The sequence below is a fragment of the Lynx canadensis genome, chromosome E3, assembly GCF_007474595.2.
Source record: "Lynx canadensis isolate LIC74 chromosome E3, mLynCan4.pri.v2, whole genome shotgun sequence".
NCBI classification, from domain to species: Eukaryota; Metazoa; Chordata; class Mammalia; order Carnivora; family Felidae; genus Lynx; species Lynx canadensis.
Window position 1 is genome coordinate 23,482,873 of NC_044318.1, and position 23,709 is coordinate 23,506,581.

General features: G+C 51.6%; 3 protein-coding genes across 4 annotated transcripts; 2 read left to right on the forward strand and 1 right to left on the reverse strand.

Moving 5' to 3' along the window:
• Positions 1-2,266: 2,266 nt before the first annotated feature.
• On the forward strand, positions 2,267-4,565 carry MYLPF (myosin light chain, phosphorylatable, fast skeletal muscle). The gene is made up of 7 exons (XM_030301039.1): positions 2,267-2,404; positions 3,014-3,109; positions 3,360-3,435; positions 3,634-3,738; positions 3,845-3,923; positions 4,230-4,278; positions 4,368-4,565. Exons 1-7 carry the CDS (start codon positions 2,402-2,404, stop codon positions 4,470-4,472), a joined length of 513 nt encoding a protein of 170 aa, XP_030156899.1. The 5' UTR covers positions 2,267-2,401; the 3' UTR covers positions 4,473-4,565.
• Positions 4,566-4,739: 174 nt separating this feature from the next.
• SEPTIN1 (septin 1) lies at positions 4,740-8,601 on the reverse strand. The gene is made up of 12 exons (XM_030301038.1): positions 8,557-8,601; positions 8,308-8,355; positions 8,042-8,132; positions 7,856-7,942; positions 7,498-7,621; positions 7,058-7,192; positions 6,842-6,959; positions 6,179-6,280; positions 5,958-6,057; positions 5,568-5,733; positions 5,228-5,318; positions 4,740-5,114 (listed from the first exon to the last, which is right to left on the reverse strand). The coding sequence occupies exons 1-12, from the start codon at positions 8,584-8,586 to the stop codon at positions 5,028-5,030; spliced, it is 1,179 nt and encodes a 392-aa protein (XP_030156898.1). The 5' UTR covers positions 8,587-8,601; the 3' UTR covers positions 4,740-5,027.
• A 5,484-nt stretch (positions 8,602-14,085) lies between these two features.
• ZNF48 (zinc finger protein 48) lies at positions 14,086-21,027 on the forward strand. 2 transcript variants are annotated; one of them, XM_030300865.2, is made up of 3 exons: positions 14,086-16,564; positions 17,103-17,196; positions 18,412-21,027. In XM_030300865.2, exons 2-3 carry the CDS (start codon positions 17,118-17,120, stop codon positions 20,211-20,213), a joined length of 1,881 nt encoding a protein of 626 aa, XP_030156725.1. In that variant the 5' UTR covers positions 14,086-16,564; positions 17,103-17,117; the 3' UTR covers positions 20,214-21,027. The 2 variants fall into 2 exon arrangements, with proteins under 2 accessions (XP_030156725.1, XP_030156724.1); XM_030300864.2 differs by lacking the exon at positions 14,086-16,564 and adding an exon at positions 16,605-16,935.
• The last annotated feature ends 2,682 nt before the right edge of the window (positions 21,028-23,709 follow it).

The window sequence follows — 23,709 nt, forward strand, 5'->3', positions numbered from 1 at the left end:
CCCAGTAACAGGAACTCCCATATCTGTATTCTTATTCTTTTGGGTATCCAGGACCTATCCCATCAACTCCTCTCCCCTCACTGCCACACCTCTCTATACTCCTCATTTTCTAAGAAACCAGACCCCAATCTCCTGAGCCCCCCGCCCTTGCTACCCTAGACCACAAACACAAAGCCCTGACTTTACACGCCTCTCCTTTCTCTGACCCACATCCCTCTGAGCCTCAGGGTTAGAGGGCCCAAATTTCCATACAGAGTCCACCATCCTGAAATTTCAGTCAGACCTAGCTCCCAATGCCCAGGTCCTCCTTGGTTTCTGAGTTCTCTTAGGCTACTCACTCCCAGCTCAGACCCAGATCCTGTGTATTCTCATTCAGTGTCTGAATAAGATATACAGCTCCTGATCTCCTCCTCAACTTCCCCACTTTTCATTTGGCCCAAGCTACCTGAGCACTTTCCCTTTTCCCCTCTTTGGAGTTTTCCTCCCCTCCCAGAATCCAGGAATAAGGCTCCTCCCTGGGCCTAGACCCCCATGGTAACCTTATAAGGTGAGACAGCTGTCCACTGAAGTAGGGAGGGGCCAGTGCAGGAGGCCAAGGGCAGCTGCTAAGTTTAGGGTGGCTCCTTCTCTCTTCTTAGAGACAACAGGTGGCTGGGCCCCAGTGCCCAGAAAAGAAAATGTCTTAGAGGCATTGGCATGAGGCTGGAGGAGGGAGACGGAGGAGGCATCTTCCTCAGGACACTGGGTCCTAAAGGAAGCAGATGAAGAAGGAGATGGGTGTCCTCGCCAATCGTGGCCTCCTGGGGTTTCCTCAGCCACTATTTCCCCAGGAGAGGGCACCTCAAAGTCATACAGTCAGCCAAACTTGTTCTTGCCCAGAATGGAGAAAGGGGCCACTGGCCAACCCAGCCCCCCAGGCGGAGGTGACCAAGTAGCAGTCCTCTTGGGGTCTTTGACTCCCCTCCGCTCGGTTCCAACTTTCATAATAGGACCCAAAGAAATGATTACAGACTCACATTCCATTATGTTCTCCTGTTTCAAACCTTTCCAAGGCTGCCAAGTTCTCAACCCTCAGCCTGGCATTGAAGCCCCTCCAGTCTCTGGTCTCCAGCCCCTTGCACCCTCTGCTCAAGCCCCATTACCATTCTGGCAACCTGATCTTTCACTTCTCCAGGGCTTTGCCCGTCTGTGCTCTCTGCTTAGCACACCTGCCCCTCCACTTCCACCTGACCCACTTCTCCTGGCCTTCATAAAGTCATCCCCATACTCCCATACACGGCTGCTATGCTCTCTACTTCTGTACTCCTGACCAAATGCTGTGAATCATTCTCTGCATTTATCCTGTCTCCACAGCTAGACTCTAAGTCCACCAAGACAGGGCCTAACTATTCATTGTAATGATTATATTTCACTAAACTGTTCCCAAATGGTGTTCATATCCACAAGTTCTGTGGGATGGGAATTAATACCCATTTTATAGAGGGTGGAAACAAGACCCAGGGAGTTGAAGCACGAAGCCCAAACTCACAGAGCAGGCTTTCTGTCTAGTCTCTGGTCCCTGGTCATTCTATGCTTGGCGTTTTTTTTTTTTTTCTTGAAACACCCTCCCCTCCACCGTGAAGGGGAGGTAGAAGACTTTCCTATTCCTCAGCTTTCCCAGACAGCTGTCTCCCTTTCAACTCTGCCACTAACCCACAGGCATACATACACTTGACTGTGAACTCCACAATGGGAGTTGAGGGATTGTGCTTGCCAAAATGCACCCACGAAGCACAGCCCAGTGCCTGGCACAGTGTAAGTGCTCAATAATTTTACTGGGTTTAAATCTGGAGGGGTGCCTGGCTGGCTCAGTTGGTAGATCATGCGACTCTTGATCTCTGGGTTAAATTTGAGCCCAACATCGGGTGTAGAGATTACTTAAAAATAAAAAATATATATATTAAAAAAAATAAGTAAAACCATAAAAAATTAATTTCAAAATAAGGAATGTTTCAAAAGTAAATAAATAAATCTGGACCCACCCACTCAGGGGTACAGGGGCCTGGTTCATCTCTCCCCCAGTACTGTCCCTCAGATTGGGTCCTCTCTGAACTCTGGCACATTCCAGCCCGCTTTTGGGAAAGAGAACATCCCTTTCTGCCCAGGTCCCAGTGAGACATGCATCCCAAGACCCACTCCCTCCTCCCTCCCTGGGCTCCAGCTGCTGCTTGGCCCTCCAAGAAAGGAGAGGCCCTCAGCTGGGCTATTTTGGTATCTGGGGTGGGCACCGAAAGGGCTAAGGTTACCTTGGAATGTTGAGGGCTCCCTGGGGCAGGACTATATAACCCCAGAGGGACTGCCCCAGGCTGACTCTGCTCCCTTCCAGCCAGAGCCACTGCCTTGCCCCCAGGAGACCGAAGACATGGTGAGTGAGAATCCCCCAGACCCCTCAGACCTCAGGGCAGCTTCACTTTTGAAAAGAACATAGCCGATTCCCAGTCCAGTAAGAGAAAAAAAGATGAATCCTCCCTTTCTTGGCATTACTAATGGGGATCGTACAGAATGATGGCCTAAAGGACCCAACCAAGGATAATCTGCCCAGACTCTCCACTCACAGACCTGTCCCTCTCAAAGCATCCTCTGCACCTTTCTGCACTCCCTCTTCCCCAAACCCTCTGGGACCAGCCAGGCAAGAAGTCCAACTCCCATTTTATAAATGAGGAAGTAGAGGTTCAGACAGGGTGAATGAGTAGATTAGGTCACACAACAAGTCTGGGACTCAGAGGAGACAGGCTCAGGGCACAGAGAAGGGGACTTGTTGAGAAGTCCCACTTGTTGGGTAGGATGAAGGACAGGAATTTAGGGATACAGATTTAAGCAAGTCCCCTCAGCAGAGGTCATAAGGAAGGGGAAGCCTAGAGCCAGAACAGTTGCTTTAGAAAAATGACCCAAAGAACCCTGAATCTAATCCACTGCCTCCAGAGAGGAGTAGGGATTGGCCCATAGACCCCTTTGCCCATCCCTCACCCCCCAGGCACCCAAAAAGGCCAGGAGAAGGGCGGCAGCAGAGGGTGGAAGCTCCAATGTCTTCTCCATGTTCGACCAGACTCAGATCCAAGAGTTCAAGGAGGTGAGAGGAGAAGGGAGACTGAAGGCTGACCAAAGGCACCCCCTGCTGTTCCTCCCCCCTCATACCCCTCCCTGGAATGTGCACCTGTTTGGGGGGGGGGGAGGGGAAGGGTTTAGAATTCCTTGCTCCCCTCCCTGCTTGGCATGTAAGAAGACAGCTGGCTGGGGGCCAGAATCTGATCTGCCTGGGATAGGGATGCTGAAGCCCGGCCATAAGGGACCTAACCCCTCCCTGCCCCTACCTTGCGCAGGCCTTCACGGTAATCGACCAGAACCGTGATGGCATTATCGACAAGGAAGATCTGCGGGACACCTTCGCAGCCATGGGTGAGCCCCTTATCCCACCCATAAAGACTCAAGACTGAGGAAGTACTGGGAATATGGAAGCCTTGGGTTTCAGCCCTGCTAGCCCCACCTTGTGCCTCAGCCTGCCCAGGCAAAAAGTGGGTGGGATGATCTGAAATTATGGGAAGGATCAACCCTTGGCCCCAGGACCCCACTCCAGCTCCCCCCACCCTGCTCCAGGGCGCCTCAATGTGAAGAATGAGGAGCTAGATGCCATGATGAAGGAAGCCAGTGGTCCCATCAACTTCACCGTCTTCCTGACCATGTTTGGAGAGAAGCTTAAAGGTGAATGAAGTGTCTTGGGTCTAAGCCCCCAACCGCTCCTCCCCAGACCTTTCAAGGACAGACCGTTCAGGGACCCTTCCGCTTCACATGCCCTCTGACCCTGCAGGTGCTGATCCTGAGGACGTGATCACTGGAGCCTTCAAGGTCCTGGATCATGAGGGGAAGGGCACCATCAAGAAGCAGTTGTAAGTGACCCTCTCCAGCTGCTCACACACAGAAAGCCTCCTTAAATTCTTACCAAGGGTTAGGTATAAGAGAGGGAATAAGGGAAAAATTAGAACTGTGGAAATGGGCAATAGGAGTACATTTTGATAGCACATTCGGGAGGGGAAGAGCAAAAGCAGGGAGGCCAGACTGGGAGACCAGTGAGGGATCTACAGTGACTTCGGTTTTGAAGATGATACCAGGAATGACAACAAGGATGAGGTGGGAGGGAGTGGAAAGGAACCACGAAGCCCAGTCTCAACTCCCCATATGTCACCTCTCTCCAGCCTGGAGGAGCTGCTTACCACGCAGTGCGACCGCTTCTCCCCGGAAGAGGTGAGTTGGGAAGGGGCCCGGGAGACGCAGAGGGAGGGGTGAGGGGAGCGTACGCAACCGGTAGAAGACGCCCCTGAATCTTTCCCCAGATCAGGAACATGTGGGCAGCGTTCCCCCCCGACGTGGGAGGCAATGTAGACTACAAGAACATCTGCTACGTCATCACGCATGGCGACGCCAAGGACCAGGAGTAGGGGACCCTCTTAGGCCTCTGCTGGCCAATGCCTCCTGCCAGTCCGACCCCCCACCCCGACTCCTAATAAAACTCAACTGGTCTTTGTTTCTTAGCTGCGGCGCCTTCGGTGCATTTGTGGGAGAGGGGCTCAGGTGGGATGCCCGGCTGAAACACTGCCTGGCACCAAGGCAGCTCCCAACAAATGAATGAGTAAAGAGTGGCCCGGAGGCCTGGGTGGGGCGGTTTCACCCGCTACTTATTCCTGCTGGGAAAGCGAAGACGCGAGTGGCTTCAGGGAAACTTTTTATTGAAGTCACAACTTGGGGGAAGAGGGGCGGAGATGGGAGTCAGGGGGCGGGGTGGGAAGCCCGGGGCGGGGCGGGGAGGGGCGGGGCCAAAGTCGGAGCTACAAACTCTGGCATTGCGGGAACCTGTTAGCCCGAGAACCCAGCGCCGGGGCGGACTTCTCAGTTTGGGGCTCTGGGATTAAGCGCCCGGCAGCCAGAGGCTCGGGGATTGGACAAAAGACGGACTGAAGGCGGAGCCGAGGTAAAGCAGGGCCGGGGCGGGGGCCTCAGAGTGCGTCCGACTGCTCGCCCTGAGTCTGGCTCTGCTGCATCTGGGCCTGCATCTTCTCCAGCATCTCCTGCATGCGGCGCAGCTGCGCGGGGCAAGATTGCAGGCGGTGGGACCGGGCGAGGCCAGAAAGGGACTTCGCAGAGGACTTGGGTTCTTGGTCGGGGAGGGGGGGTGGGAAGCGAGGTACTTGCTCACCTCTTCATCTTTCTCGCGGATCAACTTCTCGGTCTCGGCCAGAGGCAGCATGGGCAGCGGGATCTCTGTAGCGCTCTGGCGGGAAAGCTTACTAGAGGGCGGGGGGGGGGGTGGGAGGGAGGACAGGGAATCAAGGACGGGACCCTTGGTTGTGGGTCACAGCCGCGAAGCAGGGCGTGGGGCGAGGTTGGGGTCTAGGAGGCGGGGCCTTGTCCTTCCAATGCCGTCAGCAAAGTGGGTGGGGAAAGATTCTGGGGGATCGGTCTGGATGGTGAAGGCGGGGTCCGGGGTAGTGAGGGCCGGGCCTTGGGAGCATCTAGGACTGAGCTCGGGCTCTCACCTGCGGCTGGCTCGATCACGCGCCCCAGGCCGGGCCAGGCTTTGTAGGCAGCTGGCCCGGTAGCCCTCATAGAGAATATCGTGGGTCACCTCCTTCAGGTCCTGTAGGTGTGTCTGCACCAGCATCCGTCGCAGGTTCAGGAAATCGCAGTGATGTGGGTTCTCCACTGAGGGGCGGACCGGCGAGCGTCAGGGAGCTTCTTGGCCGGGTCAAGTCTGCCCGGAGTCCTGCCCCCACTCTAGGTGAGGGTCTGCAGTCCAAGGACCCCTCTTTTGATTCTTAAGACCCCCGGGACCGGAGATCGTCCCAACTTCATATGTTGGGTGCTGTTAACTCAGCGGCGTTCTGGGCTCCCTGTTGGCCTCAGAACGCGTGCCCCACCTTACTCACCCTCCACAGTGCCCCAGGAGTAGCGGCGTCCCCTCACTGGACGGGTCCCACCGTCCCTCACTACCTCGCAGGAACCGACGACTGCGAAAGGGATGCTTTCCTGGAGGGCAGAAGTCAGGGAATCACCGTTGGCCCCTCCTCGCCAGAAACCTCTTTGTCAGCTTCCACCAACACCTCCTCCTCCCCTGCTTCTCTGCCCCTTCCTCCTTTTGCCTCTGCACCTTCATCTCTGCATCCTGCCTCTTGAAGTCTTCGTCCTCATCAGAGTCACAATCGGGAAACTGGTAGATGTTGATCTCCTCCTCCTTCAACTGGTCCCGGATCTGGGAGCAGACACAGAGAGAAACACAGAGGCTGTGAGCAGCAGACATTGCCTGGTGGGAGACAGTGAGATACAGGTCCCAGGTGGTCAGAGACAGAGAGAAAGACATGAAAGACAGAGATGGTGAGAGGTGGACATATAGGATACCCCAAACCAAAATCTCAAAGGGGTGCCTGGCTGGCTCGGTCCGTGGAGCATGTGACTCTTGATCTCGGGGATTGTGAGTTTTAGCCCCATGTTGAGTGTAGAGATTACTTAAGTCATTGGAGTGGGGGTCATTATCCTGGGGCTGGAGGGCTATCAAGAGTGATCATATCTTTGCTGCCACTCTCAGGCCTTAGCAAAGCATCCAGCCCAGGGGTTCCATTCTGAGCCTCCAGAGACACAGCTCCTTCAGTCAGCTTACTCCCCATCTTCCTCAGGAATTTTCTCCCACAGACTAGCCTGACACATCATGCTTCCAAAAGGCTAGCCCAAGATCAACGAAGTCAAAGCTGAGTTCAGGTTTGATGGCGACTTTTGGTTTCATGTAGGGCCAAAGGTCAGAGGTCACCAGACCTACCCTCTGCTTGAGGGCCTGGGTTTCCTTAGGCATCAGGGCATCTGCTTTGGCAATGACTGGGATGATGTTGACCTTGTCGTGCACTGCCCGGAGAAAGGCCACATCTAGGGGACGGAGCCTGCACCGAGGGATTTGGTCAGGGTTCAGTCTTAAGCCACTGAGACCCTCCCCCACCCCTCCCCAAACACCCCAGCCCCCCAGGGTATCCCCCCAGACCCTCGGCCAAAGGGTGAGATGAAGTAGAGGCAGCAGTGGACGCGGGAGTCCTGAATGTTCTTCCGGTTCAGGCCACTCTCATCCCTAAGATACTGCTCAAATTGCTCCTCAATAAAGCGCACTACAGGCAGCCAGCTAGGGTATGGGAGGAGAGAGTACAGTCAGAGATGAGGGGCCACAGCATAGGGAAGGGGCCAAGGCTAGCCAGGACTTGGGGGGGGGCAGGGGGACTTGTTTCTTTGGCTCCAACTAAAGACATCAGAGGAGATTGGCAGGGTGTCAGGAAACACTGGGCACTTTGGCTGCATGGACACCAGAAACAGACCCCACCTTTTGGGGAGGGCAGGGGCAGAGCAGACCAGCCCTGTAACTGATCCCTTAGTCTTCATAGAGTAGCCATACCGTGAAGCTTAGCCCCCGCTCCTTCCCCTGCTCCTCACCAGTCTGAGCAATCCACTGAGTCCCCAAAGCCAGGTGTGTCCACCAGGGTCAGCTTCACCTTTATACCCCCCTCCTCGATCTCCACGCCCCGGCGCTCAATGGTCAGCGTTTGTGTCAAGCGAGCTGTGAGGACAGAGAGAGGACAGGGAGGACAGGGAGCTGGGTAGGGGCCTGAGACAGGACTGATCTCTGTTCTCAGAATCACAGTTGCCCCCAGCCATTTTTCAGGGGAGTCTCAAGAAAGCAGCGAGCTGCCTGAGTCCCCCAGAAAGTCATGGGAGACCCAGATGAAAAGAAAGAGAGTGCAGCCTGGGGATGGGAGAGACAGAGAACCTGGAGAGGATGGGAGGATCTTACCACTGGCCTCTGGCAGGTGCCGGTCCTCATAGAGATTGGTGAGAAACAGGCTGTTGATGAGGGTGGATTTTCCCAGGCCTGACTCCCCTGTAGACAGGACAGGTCCTCCTGGTCAGGTGAGGAGACAGCCAGAGTGGCTTGAGGACCCCCTCCCCCCACCGGTCCCCTATACAAAACCCATCAGACCTGCCACCATGAGTGTGAAGTCAAAGCCTTTCTTGACGGACTTGCGGTGCAGCTGGTTGGGGAGGGCGGCGAAACCCACATACTCCTTGTCCTGTTGGTGGGGGGTAGACAGTATGAGGCTGCTGGGGGCAGCAGGAAGGGCCCTCCGGTATAACCTGACCTCAGGAGCGAGAAGTCAGCCTACTGTGGGTTGGCCTGGATCTGGCTACTCTGGGGGCTGGGGGCTGAAGGCAGAGATGCCTGTATTCCTGGGCATAAGGACTCACCATGGTCCTGCTAGCTGTCGCTGCACCTGCTGTCTCTCCCCACTTCCTCTGGTGAGGCAGGAAGTTGAGTGTGGCAAAAAAAAAAAAAAGGGGGGGGCGGGCAATGTAGGAAGCTGAGATGCTCAAACTGGGCCGGAGAGGTGGGGAAAGCCAAGACCAAGAATACCTGGAGTTCTCACGGGATCCCTTTGGCAACCCCCACCCCACCCCCCACCATGGGAAGCTTCAACCCCTCGGTTCTCTTCACACCTTTTCCCCAAGCCCCCACTGTAGCCCCATCACCCTGGTGGGAGGTGGGTGTAGGCAGAGAGGAAGGAAGCAAGTTAGTATCTCTAGTAAGTGAGATGAAGGCTTTGACTGGGATGGTTAAAATTTTTTAAAGTTCCCACGGTCTACGTGGACCAAAAGTCATAACAAGGTTAGAGGTGGGAGGGGCCGTCAATTTTCCTTACCAGCTCAACTGATTCTTAAAAGGACTTCAAGTCTTTGGACACCCCTGGCAGAGATACCTTACTTTAGAATCCTGGCCAAGGCACTCACCTGCTCTAGCCCCTTCAGGGGTTTCCCAGTGGCCTCAGAATTAAGTCTGAGTTCTGGCCTGGTAGTCAGAGCCTTCCACATCTGGACTCATCACCCCTTCTCTCACTTGCCCTTGGAGAGTGCCCACATCCTTTGTTCTGCCCGCATTGAGTTTTTTCTTCTGGTATTCTTGATCTTTCAAGGGTTTGATTCAAAGATCTTCCTCTAAGAAATCTTGCGCAACTACCCCAGGCAGAGTCATTTTCCCTCCTCCAGACCCTAACACCTTTCACAAGCCTCTCCAATGCTCGCATTTGTTTATCTGGTTATCTTTTCTACTGGCTGAGCTTTCTGAGGGCAGGGACCATGTTCTCTTCATTTCTATGTCTTCGGTGTCTTGCACAGGGCCTGGCACAGAGAAGGTGCCAATAAATAATACACTCGATGAATGAGTGCATAAAATAACAAGTGAATGAAGTTGGTCAGGGCCAAAGGCTGGGAGGCTGCGGAACATATAAAAGGAGCCTTGCTTTGGAGGCAGAAAGAACTCTGCAAACCTCAGTTCTACCACTTACTACGTGACCTGGGCAAGTCATTTGACTTCTCTAAACTCCATTTTCCTCATGGTAAAATGAAATACATGCATTTCCACTTAGTTATCAGGACTCAAGCAGTTTCAGATGACATGTGCTTTGGAATCAATCAGCTACATACACAAACCCTGGCGTTAGACTTTACGAACTGAGTGACCTCTCTGAGCCTTTACAGATGATCTCCTTCCTATGGCCTATTGGGCCCTGCTTGATCTGGATCCTGTCTACTGCTCCAATCTCGTTTTCTTTTCCCATTCCTTGTGGTTCTACTTATTGTTTCCCTGTTAACCCCTGTGGCGAACTCAACTGTGTCCCCCCCCCGACCCCAAATTCATGTGATGGAGCCCTAACCCGCAATGTGATTGTATTTGGAGATGGGGCCTTTAAGAAGGTAATTGAGGTTAAATGAAGTCATAAGGGACTTCAATCCAGTAATAGGTCTGGGGTCCTTATAAGAAAAGACAGCTGTGATCTCTGCGCAGGCCCAGAGGAGGGGCCATGTGACCATGTGAGGACACAGGAGGTGGCTGTCTGCGACCCAAGGAAACCAGAAATCAACCTCGCCAGAAACCAACTCTGCTAGCACCTTGATGTTGGACTTCCGGTCTCCAGAACTATGAGAAAGTTGATGTCTTTTGTTCAAGATTCCTAGTCCGTGGTATTCTGTTATGGCAGCTGAAGCAGACTAAGGTAGCCTCATAGCTCACTCCTATCCCTCGCCCTAAGGCAACCACCCTAATGTGCTTTGTGTGTAATTTTTTGCTTTGTATACATTTTGAAAAATGTGTAGTATGCAGTGCATGTTGACACAAACGGTTATATATCTATGAATATGTATTTGTTAACTTTTTCATTCATCACTATTTAAAAAAAAATTTTTTTTTTACTTTTTTTTTTTAACATTTATTTATTTTTGAGACAGAGAGAGACAGCATGAACAGGGGAGGGTCAGAGAGAGAGGGAGACACAGAATCGGAAACAGGCTCCAGGCTCTGAGCTGTCAGCACAGAGCCCGGGGCTTGAACTCACGGACCGTGAGATCATGACCTGAGCTGAAGTCAGACGCTTAACCGACTGAGCCACCCAGGCGTCCCAAGACAGAGTAAAAATTTTTAAAGTTTTGTTTTCATAATCCCTACATCCAACATGGGGCTCGAACCCACGACCCCAAGATCAAGACTCGCACGCTCTTCTGACTGAGCCAGCCAGGCACCCCCATTCAGCATTATTTTTTAAGATTCATCCATGTTGCCATGTGTCTATCTTACCCTTACTTCACACTCATTTCTATTACTGTCCCCTTCATGTAACCTTGGAGAAAACCTCTCTGAGCTTTACTTTCTTTATCAGATAGGATTGGAATCTCCTGCCACACAAAACTCCAATGTTGTGCGAGAGTCCTAGGATTATGGAGACATCGTGATTAAGAAATGTGTGATCGTGGGCATCTGACTTTAACTTCTCTGTGACTTAGTTTCTTTATCTGTTAAATGTTAATAATTCTACCTCTTAGGGTCACAGTGGGGATTCTATGGCCTAATCCACATTAAGCTCTTAGTTGAGTACCCAGCATATGAGATGAGCTCACGCAGCAATACTTGAGCCGAGGGGTGTGACATGTCATCATCTCAAATCTGCTCCTTGCTGAGGATCCAGACAGTGAATCAGTCAGGGTTTTGGCCCTCTGGGGAGACAGAGACAGCCACAAGTAAGTGTGTCACAGAGCACTGGTGCTAAAAATGTAGTGTAACAAGAAGATAAACAGAGTACTTTGAGAAGCCAAGGGAAGGGCTAATTATACCCCTCCTCATGCCACCACAGCTCTTCCTCCAGCGTTTGTTATCTCGCCGAGCAGCCCTAAGGTCTTAATTAAAACTCTGAGCTCCTCCCCGCTGCTCTCCACAAGTGCAGTTGACCCTTGAACAACATGGGTTTAAACTGTGCAGGGCCATCTATATGCAGATTTTTTTCTTTTTTTTTTTTTAGTGTTTATTCATCCTTGAGAGAGAGAGAGAGAACACAAGCAGCGGAGGGGCAGAGAGAGGAGACAGAATCCCAAGCAGGCTCCAGGCTCTGAGCTATCAGCACAGAGCCCCATGTGGGGCTCGAACCCACGAAGCATGAGATCATGACGCTAGCCAACGTCAGACGCCCAACCGACTGAGCCACTTAGGTGCCCCTATGAAGATTTTTTTTTCAATAAATACAGTACAGTACTATAAAGGTATTTTCTCTTATGATTTTCTTTTTTCTTTTTTGATTTTGAAGAGAGAAAGAGAGCATGTGGGGGTGAGGGAGGGGGCAGAGGGAAAGAGAGAGAATCCCAAGCAGACTCTATGCCCAGCGTGGAGTGTGATGGGGGGCTTGATCTCACGACCTTGGGATCATGACCTGAGCCAATATCGAGTCAGAAGCTCAACCGACTGAGCCACCCAGGAGCCCCTCTTAAGCTTTTCTTAATAATATTTTCTTTTCTCCAACTTACTTTATTGTAAAAACACAGTATATATACACAATATGGGTTAACTGTTTATCTTGTTGAGGCTTCTGGTCAACAGTATTTCATTAGTAGTTAAGTTTTGGAGAAGTCAAAAGTTGTACGTGCATTTTCAAACTGTGCAGAAGGTTGGCGTCCCTAATCCCTGCATTGTTCAAGGGTCAATTGAATATCCACTTGGTTTCCAGAACCTTCCTATCAGAAATAATTGGCCTCCTTCTCTTTACACCTTCCACCCCCTTGCATCTGCCCTGGGTTCAAACTGATCAGGTCTTCCCTGAGTTATTGAAGAGCCTTTAAGAAAATAACATGTATATTCATTTATTTGCTGTATAATCAACACATTCTTACAGAAAAAATAGAAAATGCAAATGGAATAGAAATGTGTGCATCTAGGGGCACCTGAGTGGCTCAGTTGGTTAAGCATCCGACTTTGGCTCAGGTTATGATCTCACAGTTTTTGAGTTGCAGCCCCGCGTTGGGCTCTGTGCTGACAGCTCAGAGCCTGAAGCCTGCTTCGGATTCTGTGTCCCCCTCTCTCTACTGCTCATTTGCTCTCTCTCAAAAGTAAACATTTAAAAACAATTTTTAAAAAGATATATACATCCAGTATCACTACCATGGTATAACCCTATTTTGATGTTTATCCTTCTAGATTCTCTCCTAGCTCTATAAATGTGAATAAACATATTTACAAAACTAGGATCATACTATAACTTTGTTTGGAATCCTGTTTTTGTCACTTCATATGTTTTGTACACTGTTCTGTAGTGAATACACATCTATATATTATTTTTTGACATGTTCATTTATTTATTTATTTAAAAAAATTTTTTTTAACATTTATTTATTTTTGAGACAGAGAGAGACAGAGCATGAACGGGGGAGGGGCAGAGAGAGAGGGAGACACAGAATCAGAAGCAGGCTCCAGGCTCTGAGCCATCAGCCCAGAGCCCGACGCGGGGCTCGAACTCACGGACCGCGAGATCGTGACCTGAGCCGAAGTCGGACGCTCAACCGACTGAGCCACCCAGGCGCCCCTGTTCATTTATTTTTAGGAAAATGACATTTAACAATTTGATAAGAGTGCTTTTTTAAAGTTGTTATTTTAATTCCACTCAGTTAACACAGTGCTATATTAGTTTCAGGTGTACATTATAATGATTCAACAGTTCTACACATCACCCAGTGCTCATCACGACAGGTGCACTCCTTCATGCCCATCACCTATTTAGTCAATCTCTCCACCCTCCTCCCCTCTGGTAATCCCATCAATTTGTTCTCCATAATTAAGAGTCTGTTTCTTGGTTTGTCTCTTCCCCCTCCCACCCCCGCTTTGTTCATTTGTTTCCTAAATTCCACATATGAGTCAAATCATATGGTATTTATCTTTTTCTGATTGACTTACTTCATTTAGCATCATATTCTAGCTCCATTCATGTCATTGCAAATGGCAAGATTTCATTCTTTTTTATACCTGAATAACATTCCATTGCATATACATATCACATCTTTATCTATTCATCAGTTGACGGACATTTGGGCTCTTTCCATAGTTTGGCTATTGTTGATAATGCTGCTATAAACACTGGGGTGCATATATCCCTTTGAATTAGTGTTTTTTTTAATTCTTTGAGTAAATACCCAGTAGTGCGATTGCTGCATCATAGGATAGTTCTATTTTTAACTTTTTGAGGAAACTCCATTTTTCTGTTTCCCACAGTGGCTGCACCAGTTTGGATTCCCACCAACAGTGCACAGGAACTCCTTTTTCCCTGTATCTTAGCCTACGCCTGTTGTTTCTTGTGTAGTTGATTTTAAACATTTTTTTTAAGTTTATTTTTGAGAGAGAGAGAGTGAGCAGGGGAGAGGCAGAAGAAAAGGGAGAGAATCCTAAGCAGGCTCCACACTGTCAGTGCGGAGCCCGATGCAGGGCTCAAACTCACGAACTTCGAGATCATTACCTGAGCCGAAATCAAGAGTCAGATGCTTAACCGACTGAGCCACCCAGGTGCCTCTGATTTTAGACATTGACAGGTGTGAGGTGAAATCTCATTGTAGTTTTGATTTGCATTTCCCTGATGATCCGTGGTGTTGAACATCTTTTCATGTGTCTATTCATAGATATTTGGCATTTAGATTGATTCCCATTCTTCCCAGTGATAATGCTGAAATGGGTTGGGCGTGTTTGTGGTGCCATCATTGTGTACTTGTCCCATTTCCTTAGGGGAAGGGGAATTACTGAATCAAAGGAAGTCACGTATCTAAGGCATTTGTGCATATCAACAAATTGTCCTGCAGAAAAGGCTCTCGGTTTGTCTAGTATAGAGATGACATGAATTACTAGTGACATAATATTCATTTACATGCTTATTATTCAAACAAATGTGTCCAGTCATTCATGTTATAAGGTTTGGGGCCTGTTCAGAGAAAGGAAGATCCTGCCTTGACATTCCTATGGGCAATATATGGTGGACAGTTTTCTCATTTAATTATCTAGATTCGTTCTTTTTCATCTTGCCATCAAACCTGCATAGCTACCTAAGGCCCCACCTGGCGACCCTAGAAGGGCTTCTGTATTTTTAGACCGGAGTTCAGGTTCAGACTCAGTGACTCCAGGCTTTCTCTTCTCAAAGTCAAGGCTAGCTCCAAGAGTGAGTATGGTGTGTGGGCTGGCCGCCTTTCAGGGGAGGGTTCCTCCGAGAGGGGCTAGCTCTTTGCCATTTGGTACCCTCTTACCTCTGTTTGCCTGTACAAGTGCCTGACACATGGGGGACCCCCAGGAAATGTTTGTGGAGCAAATGAATAAACATACCACTCTAGCTTCCACTGCTTTCCTATTATGTAAACTCATGACATCGTGACACATTAAAACAGAACTATTCTCTATTTTCCTCTTTGAGGGTAGGTCTTAGCCATCTTTGGATCTCAAGCTTCTAGCACATAGTAGGTTTTCGATTAGTGTGTAGGCAACTGTTAATGTGGGGGCACATCTCTCTTCATTCAGCCCCCACCTCAGCCAGCTCTGGACTTTGTCGAAATCTTAGTTCTGTCAGGATTAGCTCAAAAATGCCACCTTCTTTCTTGGTTACTCTAGCCAAAAGAGTAAAAGCTGATATTTTTTGGCTCAGTGTTTTATACATATTACACATATTAATCCTCAACCATTCAAATTCGGTATTATCATCCCCATTTTACAGTTTAGGAAACAGAACTAATTTCCGCAGTGTCAAACAGTAGTTAAGTGACAAGGTCAGGAATCAGACTGCATAAATGGCCTTAAAGACAGAGTCCACAGCCACTAAACTCTACAGAAGGTATCTCTCTGCACTACATTCCTATTATATTTTGTTCGTCAGATTGGTATAGATCTGTCTCATCGTCGCCACATCTCCATATTCTACTGGATCAAGAGCTCCCTGGAGAGTTTCTTTGTAAGTCCAGGGAGTAGACAGTGTCTAGATATTGGTTCGTGATGCTTAAGTATGTACTGATTGATTTGTGGTCCTAGTTTCTGTGTCTAATACCCATGAATAGGAGGCATCGAGAACCATGCAGACTCACTCCCAATTTAGAATTCTTCCTGCTCTCGCACAGTATCTTGAACTGGTCCATGTAACTCACACCCTTACCATTCTTTTTCATGGTTTGTGTACTTGCCCCTTAAAACTGGTAGCATCCAAGGATATATCTTACATGTGTTTCACCTCCTTATCCCAAACTCTTGGCTTAGCACTGAGGTGCTAATAAATTGTGAATTGATATACAAACCTCTGTCACCCCTCACTTATCAGATAATAAACACTTCCAAGCACTCCCCCCTTCCCCAAAGGCAAGCTTGCTGAGTACAGATACTGGGGATCGCGCCCCAGGGTCCACTGGAACGGCCCACCAAGCTGGGAACGATAGTTTAATGTTTTAGCCTCTCCCTGGGTGTGGCCTTTGTAGGGTTGTCGACCTGTCCCTAGTCTCCCTGTGGCCTATTTCTTTGTGTCTCTATCTCTTTGTCTCTGCCAGTTTCTCTGCCTTTTGTTTCTCTGCCTCTGGGCCTGTTTTCTCTGCAGATTCCCTTCCTTTTCTTATAGCTCTTCCGACTGTGCTCCAATGATTTCATCTATCTCTTATGTTTCTACATCTCTTTGTCTCTGGAGGCCAATCTTTTGCTCCTGTATTTTTGGTTCGCCGCTCTCTCGGTCTCTCTCGGCTTTTGCGTTCTGACTGGGGGTTCTTAGGTTACGACTTTGTGTCTGGCTCAGGGTCTCCGCCCCGGGCCTGATTTCAAAGGCTGACTCTCCCCAGCATTTCCCAGGCGTCTGCCTCTAGCCTCTAGCTGCTGCTCAGGCTTCGGTCTCCCCCAGCCCAGCCCCCATCCCCACCCCACCCCCGGCCCCAGGCCTCTCGGACCCGCCGCGCTTTGTTTCCTGTGTCTCGGCGCCCCGCCCCCGCCCCGTCTGGGGTCTCCGCCGCCCTTTGTTTGCCTGGGTCTCTCCCCCACCCCTTTCCCTGGGTCAGTCTTCGATCTCTCTTTGTCTCTCCGGGCCAGGGTGGCTGGCGCAGTCGGCCAGCCCCGGGGGTCGGCGCAGGTGGCCCGACACAGCGACAATTAGGAAGAGTCTTCGGCCCTCATCACCCGGCTCCGGCCCAGGAGGTACACGGTTAATACCACCGAGTTCGGGCAACTGTCCTCGGCTTAGAGTAGCCCTCTCCGCGGCACGCGGCCTTCCGCCGGCCACCGAGCGCCGGCCGACGCGGGCGGCCTCCACAGGCTTGCAGCTCCTCCCAGTTCCTAGAGCGGCTTGGTGCGGCCTGGCGCTTCCGCTTCCCGTCCCCGCCCCCGGCGGCCGCCCCCGGGACGCCTGGGTCCGAGCCCCCTCCCCATTTGGCGCGGAGCCCGCATACCCCGGCCGCCGGCGGCTCCGGCAGCGAAACCCCGCCAAGGAGCTCGTGAGGGCGCCGGTGTGGCACAGCCGGAGGCGGCTGGGAGGAGAAGGGGGCGCTGCGGGCCGGAAGGAGCAGCAGGTGCAGGGACGGCCGGCGGCGCGGGCGGGGGTCACCGGGAGCCGCACCCCGCACCTCGGACCCGGCCGCTGCCCGGTGCCCGCGCTGGCCGGCAGAGGGCAGCGACAGGGTGCCGCGGGCCGCACATGGCTGTGTGACCGTGGGATTGTGTCTGTCCCCTTGCTCAGGGCGGCGTGCGGGCGATGGAGCGCGCGGTGGAGCCCTGGGGCCCGGATCTCCAGGGCGCAGAGGAGAGGGAGCAGCTGAGAGGCGCCCGCACAGGTGAGGGCCGGGGCAGTGTCCCGCCACGGGCAGGTAAAGGCTGGGTGGGGACTCCGGTGCCGGGCTGTGTCTGGCCGAAGCCCAGAAAAATCGGACGTGAACCGTGCTTCCAGGGGGAGGGGGAGGGGAGCAAAAACCGAGGGAGGGAGCCAACGTTTCTGAGCACCTACTGTGCGTCAGGCCGTGAAGGGGCATCATCGCAAGGACTCTCCCCACTCCTGGAGACTCATCAGCAGCCTCACAGCCTCTGCCCTACTTCAGGCTTCGTTCTGTCTCGTCTTGACAATTGCAAAAACCTCCCCACAGCCCTTTTCTCTTCAGTGATGCACTCAGCAGCCACATTGATCCAAGTCCAGATGTAATCCTGTTTGCCTTCTCAAAAACCTTCCCTAGTTCCCTTCTGCCTGCTAATTAAAAGCCTTAATGTAGTGTTCGATCTAGGCCTTACATGCCTAATCTAGTCCCAACATCCCTTTCCAGCTTTATCTTCCATTCCTCTCCATGGTTTACTCTTTTCTGTGCTGTGAAAGCTTCGCCCTATCTCCTTATTTCCTCTTTCTCTTGTGACCGCAGTTTTTCTGAGCCCACAATTATAATTATTTGTGCTTGATCTTACCTCTCCTAAGCATTTTGAGGGACAGGTGTGGGTCTGGGTCCTCTCAGGTATATGCAAGATAATTGAAGTAATACATTACACAATGGGCTAATATAAGAAGATATGATAGAAATAGTAAATAGTAGGTGTTCTATATAGAGACAGTATAATGTAGTGGTTAACACAGGCCTGGAAATCAGACAGACCCGAGTGAGAAACATAGCTTTAATACTTCCTAACCCCATCGCTGCTTGGCCTTTTGGCCAAGTGTAGTATCTGTTCTTACCAGCGTGATGCTTTATGACCTTAAGCAAGTGGCTTAAGTTCTTGGAATCTCCATGTCTGTAAAATGGGAGTAGTAGTAGCATTGTATCATAGGATTGTTTGCAAGGATTCGGTGATGGGTAGTTCAGTGACCGGCACGTATTAAGGGCACGTTGACAGGAAGTTACCATTGTTGATGAGAGGCAGCAATAATAAGTATTTCAGAAGTTCAGAGGAGAGAGGGAGAGACATCCTTGTGACTACAGATCGCCAAGGAAGCCTTCCTGGGGAAGGTGCCATCAAAGATAGGAGCTGAGCCAAAGGGCAGGGTCTACTACTCCCTTTTGTCTCCCCAGGTTTAGGGAGTGAGAATGTGGAGATTTCTCAGCCGGATGAGTTTGAACATCCCCCCCAGGAGGATGACTTGGGGTTCAAGGAAGAGGAAGATCCGGCTCCAGGTCATGAAGTAGGAAATGCCTCTCTCAAACCTGAAGGCATCCAGACCTGGGATGACTTGTGGGTCCAGAGAGAGGGACCGGGAAAACCTCAGGCTCGGGACAGAGGTCCCCGGCTCCTGGGAGAGCCACGCTGGGGCCAGGCTAGCGATCGGGCTGCCGTGTGTGGTGAGTGTGGCAAGAGCTTTCGGCAGATGTCAGATCTGGTGAAACACCAGCGGACCCACACAGGGGAGAAACCCTACAAGTGTGGGGTCTGCGGCAAGGGCTTTGGGGATAGCTCTGCGCGTATCAAACACCAGCGAACTCATAGTGGTGAAAAGCCCTACAGAGCCCGACCACCAGCCCAGGGTCCCCCAAAGATTCCTCGGTCCAGGATCCCGGCTGGTGAGCGCCCCACTATCTGCGGTGAATGTGGCAAGAGCTTCCGGCAGAGTTCTGACCTGGTGAAACACCAGCGGACACACACGGGTGAGAAGCCCTACAAATGTGGCATCTGCGGCAAGGGCTTTGGCGACAGTTCTGCTCGTATAAAGCACCAGCGGACACACCGGGGGGAGCAGCCACCCCGGCCCGTGGTGCCCAGACGGCAGCCTTCTCGAGCAGCCACGGCAGCCCCACAGGGACCCAAGGCCCAGGACAAGCCATATATCTGCACCGATTGTGGCAAAAGATTTGTGCTCAGCTGCAGCCTTCTGAGCCACCAGCGCAGTCACCTGGGGCCCAAACCTTTTGGCTGTGATGTGTGTGGAAAGGAGTTTGCCCGGGGCTCAGACCTGGTGAAGCACCTGCGGGTGCATACGGGAGAGAAGCCCTACCTGTGCCCTGAGTGTGGCAAGGGCTTTGCCGACAGCTCTGCCCGGGTCAAACACCTCCGCACCCACAGTGGGGAGAGGCCTCACGCCTGTCCGGAATGTGACCGCACCTTCAGCCTCAGCTCCACCCTCCTCCGCCACCGCCTCACTCACATGGAGCCCCAGGACTTCAGCTTCCCAGGCTACCCTTTGGCCCCCCTGATCCCCAGCCCACCCCCCAGCTCAAGCCCACCCCCACCTCCTCTTGGCACAAGCCCCCCACTGACACCTCGAAGCCCTTCACACTCAGGTGATGGGCCTTTTGGCCTGCCTGGCTTGGAGCCAGAGCCCGGGGGCCCACAGGCTGGGGAGCCACCCCCACCACTGGCAGGTGACAAGCCCCACAAGTGCCCTGAGTGTGGCAAGGGCTTCCGCCGAAGCTCGGACCTGGTGAAACACCATCGTGTGCACACAGGGGAGAAACCCTACCTCTGCCCTGAATGCGGCAAGGGTTTTGCTGACAGCTCGGCCCGAGTCAAGCACCTCCGCACCCACCGAGGTGAACGGGCTCGGCCACCACCACCATCCACTCTCCTGAGGCCACATAACCCCCCTGGCCCAGCACCCATGGCCCCTCGACCCCGAGTCCGAGCCCAGCCCTCTGGACCCAGCCAGCCCCATGTGTGTGGCTTCTGTGGGAAGGAGTTTCCCCGGAGCTCAGATCTGGTCAAACATAGGCGAACGCACACTGGGGAGAAGCCATATAAGTGTGCAGAGTGTGGCAAAGGTTTTGGTGACAGTTCTGCCCGAATCAAGCACCAGCGTGGGCACTTGGTCCTGAGGCCCTTTGGGACAGGGGATGGTCGGGCAAGGCCCCTCAAAGAGGAGCCACCAACAGGACTGGAATGATGGGGTCCAGGGAAGGTGGAGGCCCAGGAGACCAAAGGGAGGGTATCGGCTGCTTAAGCAGAGAAGAAAGGGCCGGGGAGGTGGTGGGAGGGAGAAGAAGGGGAAGAAATGGGAGAAAGGAGTGAATAGATAGAAATAGAGATTGGAGACAATGACCTTGAAGCTCAGGAAACTGTCCTGGCTGGGCTCAGTCAGGATCTTGACAGCGTGGTCTATACCCCCAGCTTCTAGAACACTGCCTTGTACTCTGAATAGTGTAGGCACTCAATAAGTACTTGTTGAATGAATAAACTGGCCTTAGCCTGAGGGCCCTTAAAGAACTCTAAATTCCTGCTGCCTCTTAACCTGTTAAGGATTGCTCCTACCCAACCTTGCCCTTAGGAGACCAGCACCCTGGCCAGCACCAAACAGGGTTTGACCTGTGTTTACAACAGCGAGACTTCAGGAGTTTGGGGTGGTAGAGAGGCAGGAGCATCTTGAACCTTCTGATGGGGAGAGTGTTGCTGTGTGGACTGCAGTACGCAGGCTCAGGCCCCTGGACATGGCCTTAGCCAGGAAGGGCGCTCTTGGACAGCCCAGACCCATCTGCCCTGGAGAACCCCAACCTGCCCTGACACCTGGACACTGGCAGAATAGACCAGAGACAGCAGAAGGAGCACTCCACTCGATGCCAAGCCCAGGTCCTGGTGGACGTCAGCAGAGACAAACTGGCTGGGAGAAGGGCAGGACTGGAGTGAGGAGAGGCCAGGGAAGCTCCAAGGCAGGACAGCCACATTTCCATGTATCTCCTTGCCAATAAACTTTCTTGTCTGAAGCTTGGACTCTGTGCTTCTGTGTGTGTGCAGGGTGAGGGGTGGAAAAGATGTCAAAGCCCCACCAGAGGTGAAGCCATGTGTAACCCTGTGAGGGTCTCTTGTCTTCTTTGAGCCCAGCAAATAAAGAAGTTGGAATAGTCTGCCGCTATCTAGGTGTGACATCTGGTCGAAAAAACAGCCACCAGGTTTGTCAGCTGATGCTCCTGACTGACTTCTGGCTGTCCACGGGCGCCACCTACACCACAACGTCGAGCGCGGCCCCTAAAAGGAAAAACTCGGCGCCACAGGGCGGGCTGGGGTAGGGGTGAGCGGTCCGTGAGCGCCGTTGCTATGGCGACAGGTACCCGGGGAAAGGTGGCCGTCCGTCTAGTACAGGCACAGAAGTCCCCGACACTGATGCTGGGCCTACTGGGAAACCCCACCTCCCTGAAGCCCTTTTTTATTTATCGGGAAACAGGTCGTTTGACTGCATAGTCCAAAGGGAGGGCAAAGGGGATGCCTCTTTAGTCCCTGGAAAAAAAACAACCATATATTCTCAGCGACCCATGCGTCATTAGGAGCAGGACTACAATTCCTAGCTTTTTCCGAGGAGGGCGCCAATGGGGAGGAAAAGAGGAACTGACCTGATTGGCCAGGGACAAAGAAGACGAGGGCAGTTAACCCATCTGAGAAATGAAGTACAAGCCCGCTTAGCAACTTCGCGAGTTGGGCGTCTCCGCTATTCTGCGTGGGGGGAATGGTCCCCGGATAGACGCTCTCGCGAGATCGTAACCATCCGCCGGGCTTCCCTAGAAACCAACGAAAGCTTGCTAGAGAGCCCTTCCTCCGGTCTTCCCACCTCTGCCAAATTGTTAAATACACTCTCGAAACCCTAGAATGCTGCATTCAAGCCTGGGGTTCTTGGAGACTTCGGTCCTTAAGTGCACACACACCCACAGATCTGAATGGAGGTCTCCGGGGGTGTTTGGAAGATTGCCCCTGCTGGGTTCCGTGTTTCCCCTCCCAACCAGTCGACCTCCAAGCCAGCCTGCAGCGAACTTTGTAAAATTACATCTGACTGTGTCGCTCCCCTATTAAAAACCCTGCCATATTTCCACATTTCTCTGTAAAACGTAACTCCTTGGCATTCAAGGTCTTCCATTTGTGTGGTTTCCGCCCTGTGCCTCTCAAATATTGCTCCGTTTACATGGAATGCTCATCCCCATCCCCACTCCCTCCCCCTTGTTAACCTCTCCAAGTCAGAACACTTCAAGCATTACTTTCCCCCACAAGCCTTCCCTGAACCTCCAGCCTGGGTTAGAATCTACTTATTCTCAATACTTAACACCTGCAGAACTTCTTGAGGCTAATTAGTCACTCAACAGCATTACCTACTGTGTGCTGGGTATGGGGGATAGGAGGATGAATAAGCCAAAGTCTCTGCCCTCGGTTTCTATGCAGAAGATGGACGTTGGCCAAATAATTCCAAGTGTAGTAAGGACTCTACAGGAAGCAAACACACAGAAGAGAATCCTGCCCGATTCAAAGGCTTCGCCAAAGAAGTGGCAACTAGAAGCTAAGAAAAGGAGTGGGGGATAGGATAGGAGCTGGAGTCTTCTAGGCAGGAAGAAGAGTATGCACCAAGTCTTTGGGCACCCAAGAATTGAAGTAAAGTTCTAGTGCGTCTGAAGGCAAATAGTGAAATGGAGAGGGGTGAGGTGTAAGATGAAGCCTTTTCCAAATTCAACTTTCTACCCCACCCTCCCCCACCCCCGCCCCGTCCTAACAGCAGCCTGGCACACAATAAGCCTCACTGAATACTTCGGTGAACAGTGTCCTTGAAACATGATGGGCTCTTCATAGGAGTTTACAATCCCATAAACTGCTACTTCCTTGTCAATACGGCAAACTCCCACTCATCTTTGAAGGTCCTTCACATTTTTCTCTTCAGCGAGGGCTGCACCCAATAACCACTCCCTTCCAAGGGGGTTATTCAGTTATTCACTCATCTTACTATGCTGCCGGAACACTTATATACCTATTGTTTTCCCTTTCATATATGTATATGTATGTGTACATGTGTATATATATCACAATCTTTTTTTACTAGACTCTAAGATTCTCAAGCACAGAAACTAGATCTGAGTCCTGGTATATGCTTGTACACATTTGTAGAGCAAATGGACAGAAGCCCTCTTTTTCCTTTTTCGCAAGCATCTATTCCAAAGCCTTCCCACAGCAGGACACCCTGCCAGGGGTGACTTTCACTGTTCCCAGTGGAGTCTCCTCACTGACTGAATCAGGGCAAGCAGGCCTTGCCTTTTGCTAGAAGTGGGGTTCCAGCCATAACCTGGCCCCTCCCTACCTCTTCTCCATCATTCATGTTAGATTTACCCTTTTGCTAACTCACTTGGCTCCAGTCACATAAACCTCTTTCTGTTCCTCAGATATGCCAAGCTTATTCTCACCTTAGGCCTCTGCAGTTCTGTCTAGACCACTTTTCCTCCAGATTTTCAAATGGCTAATCCTTTCTCCCCATTCAAGATTCATCTCAAGTATTATTTCCTCAGAGATGCTCCCCCTATCCACATGAAAGAAACCCCCAACCACAGCCACACTCTCTACTGCATCATCTTGCCCTATTTATTTCATTATCTGAAATTATCTTGTTGACTTACTTGCTTACCATTTTTACACTCTTA

Bases quoted from the DNA above. Each gene is read 5' to 3' on its own strand.
- ZNF48 (XM_030300865.2), top strand. From the start codon at position 17,118: ATGGAGCGCGCGGTGGAGCCCTGGGGCCCGGATCTCCAGGGCGCAGAG. The intron at 17,197-18,411 runs GTGAGGGCCGGG...TTGTCTCCCCAG, and splicing joins GCTGAGAGGCGCCCGCACAG to GTTTAGGGAGTGAGAATGTG.
- MYLPF (XM_030301039.1), top strand. The intron at 3,739-3,844 runs GTGAATGAAGTG...CTGACCCTGCAG, and splicing joins GTTTGGAGAGAAGCTTAAAG to GTGCTGATCCTGAGGACGTG. The intron at 3,924-4,229 runs GTAAGTGACCCT...ACCTCTCTCCAG, and splicing joins GGCACCATCAAGAAGCAGTT to CCTGGAGGAGCTGCTTACCA.
- SEPTIN1 (XM_030301038.1), bottom strand. From the start codon at position 8,586: ATGGGGCTACAGTGGGGGCTTGGGGAAAAG. The intron at 8,356-8,556 runs GTGTGAAGAGAA...CTGCCTCACCAG, and splicing joins AGTGGGGGCTTGGGGAAAAG to AGGAAGTGGGGAGAGACAGC. The intron at 7,943-8,041 runs GTCTGATGGGTT...TCCTGTCTACAG, and splicing joins CTTCACACTCATGGTGGCAG to GGGAGTCAGGCCTGGGAAAA.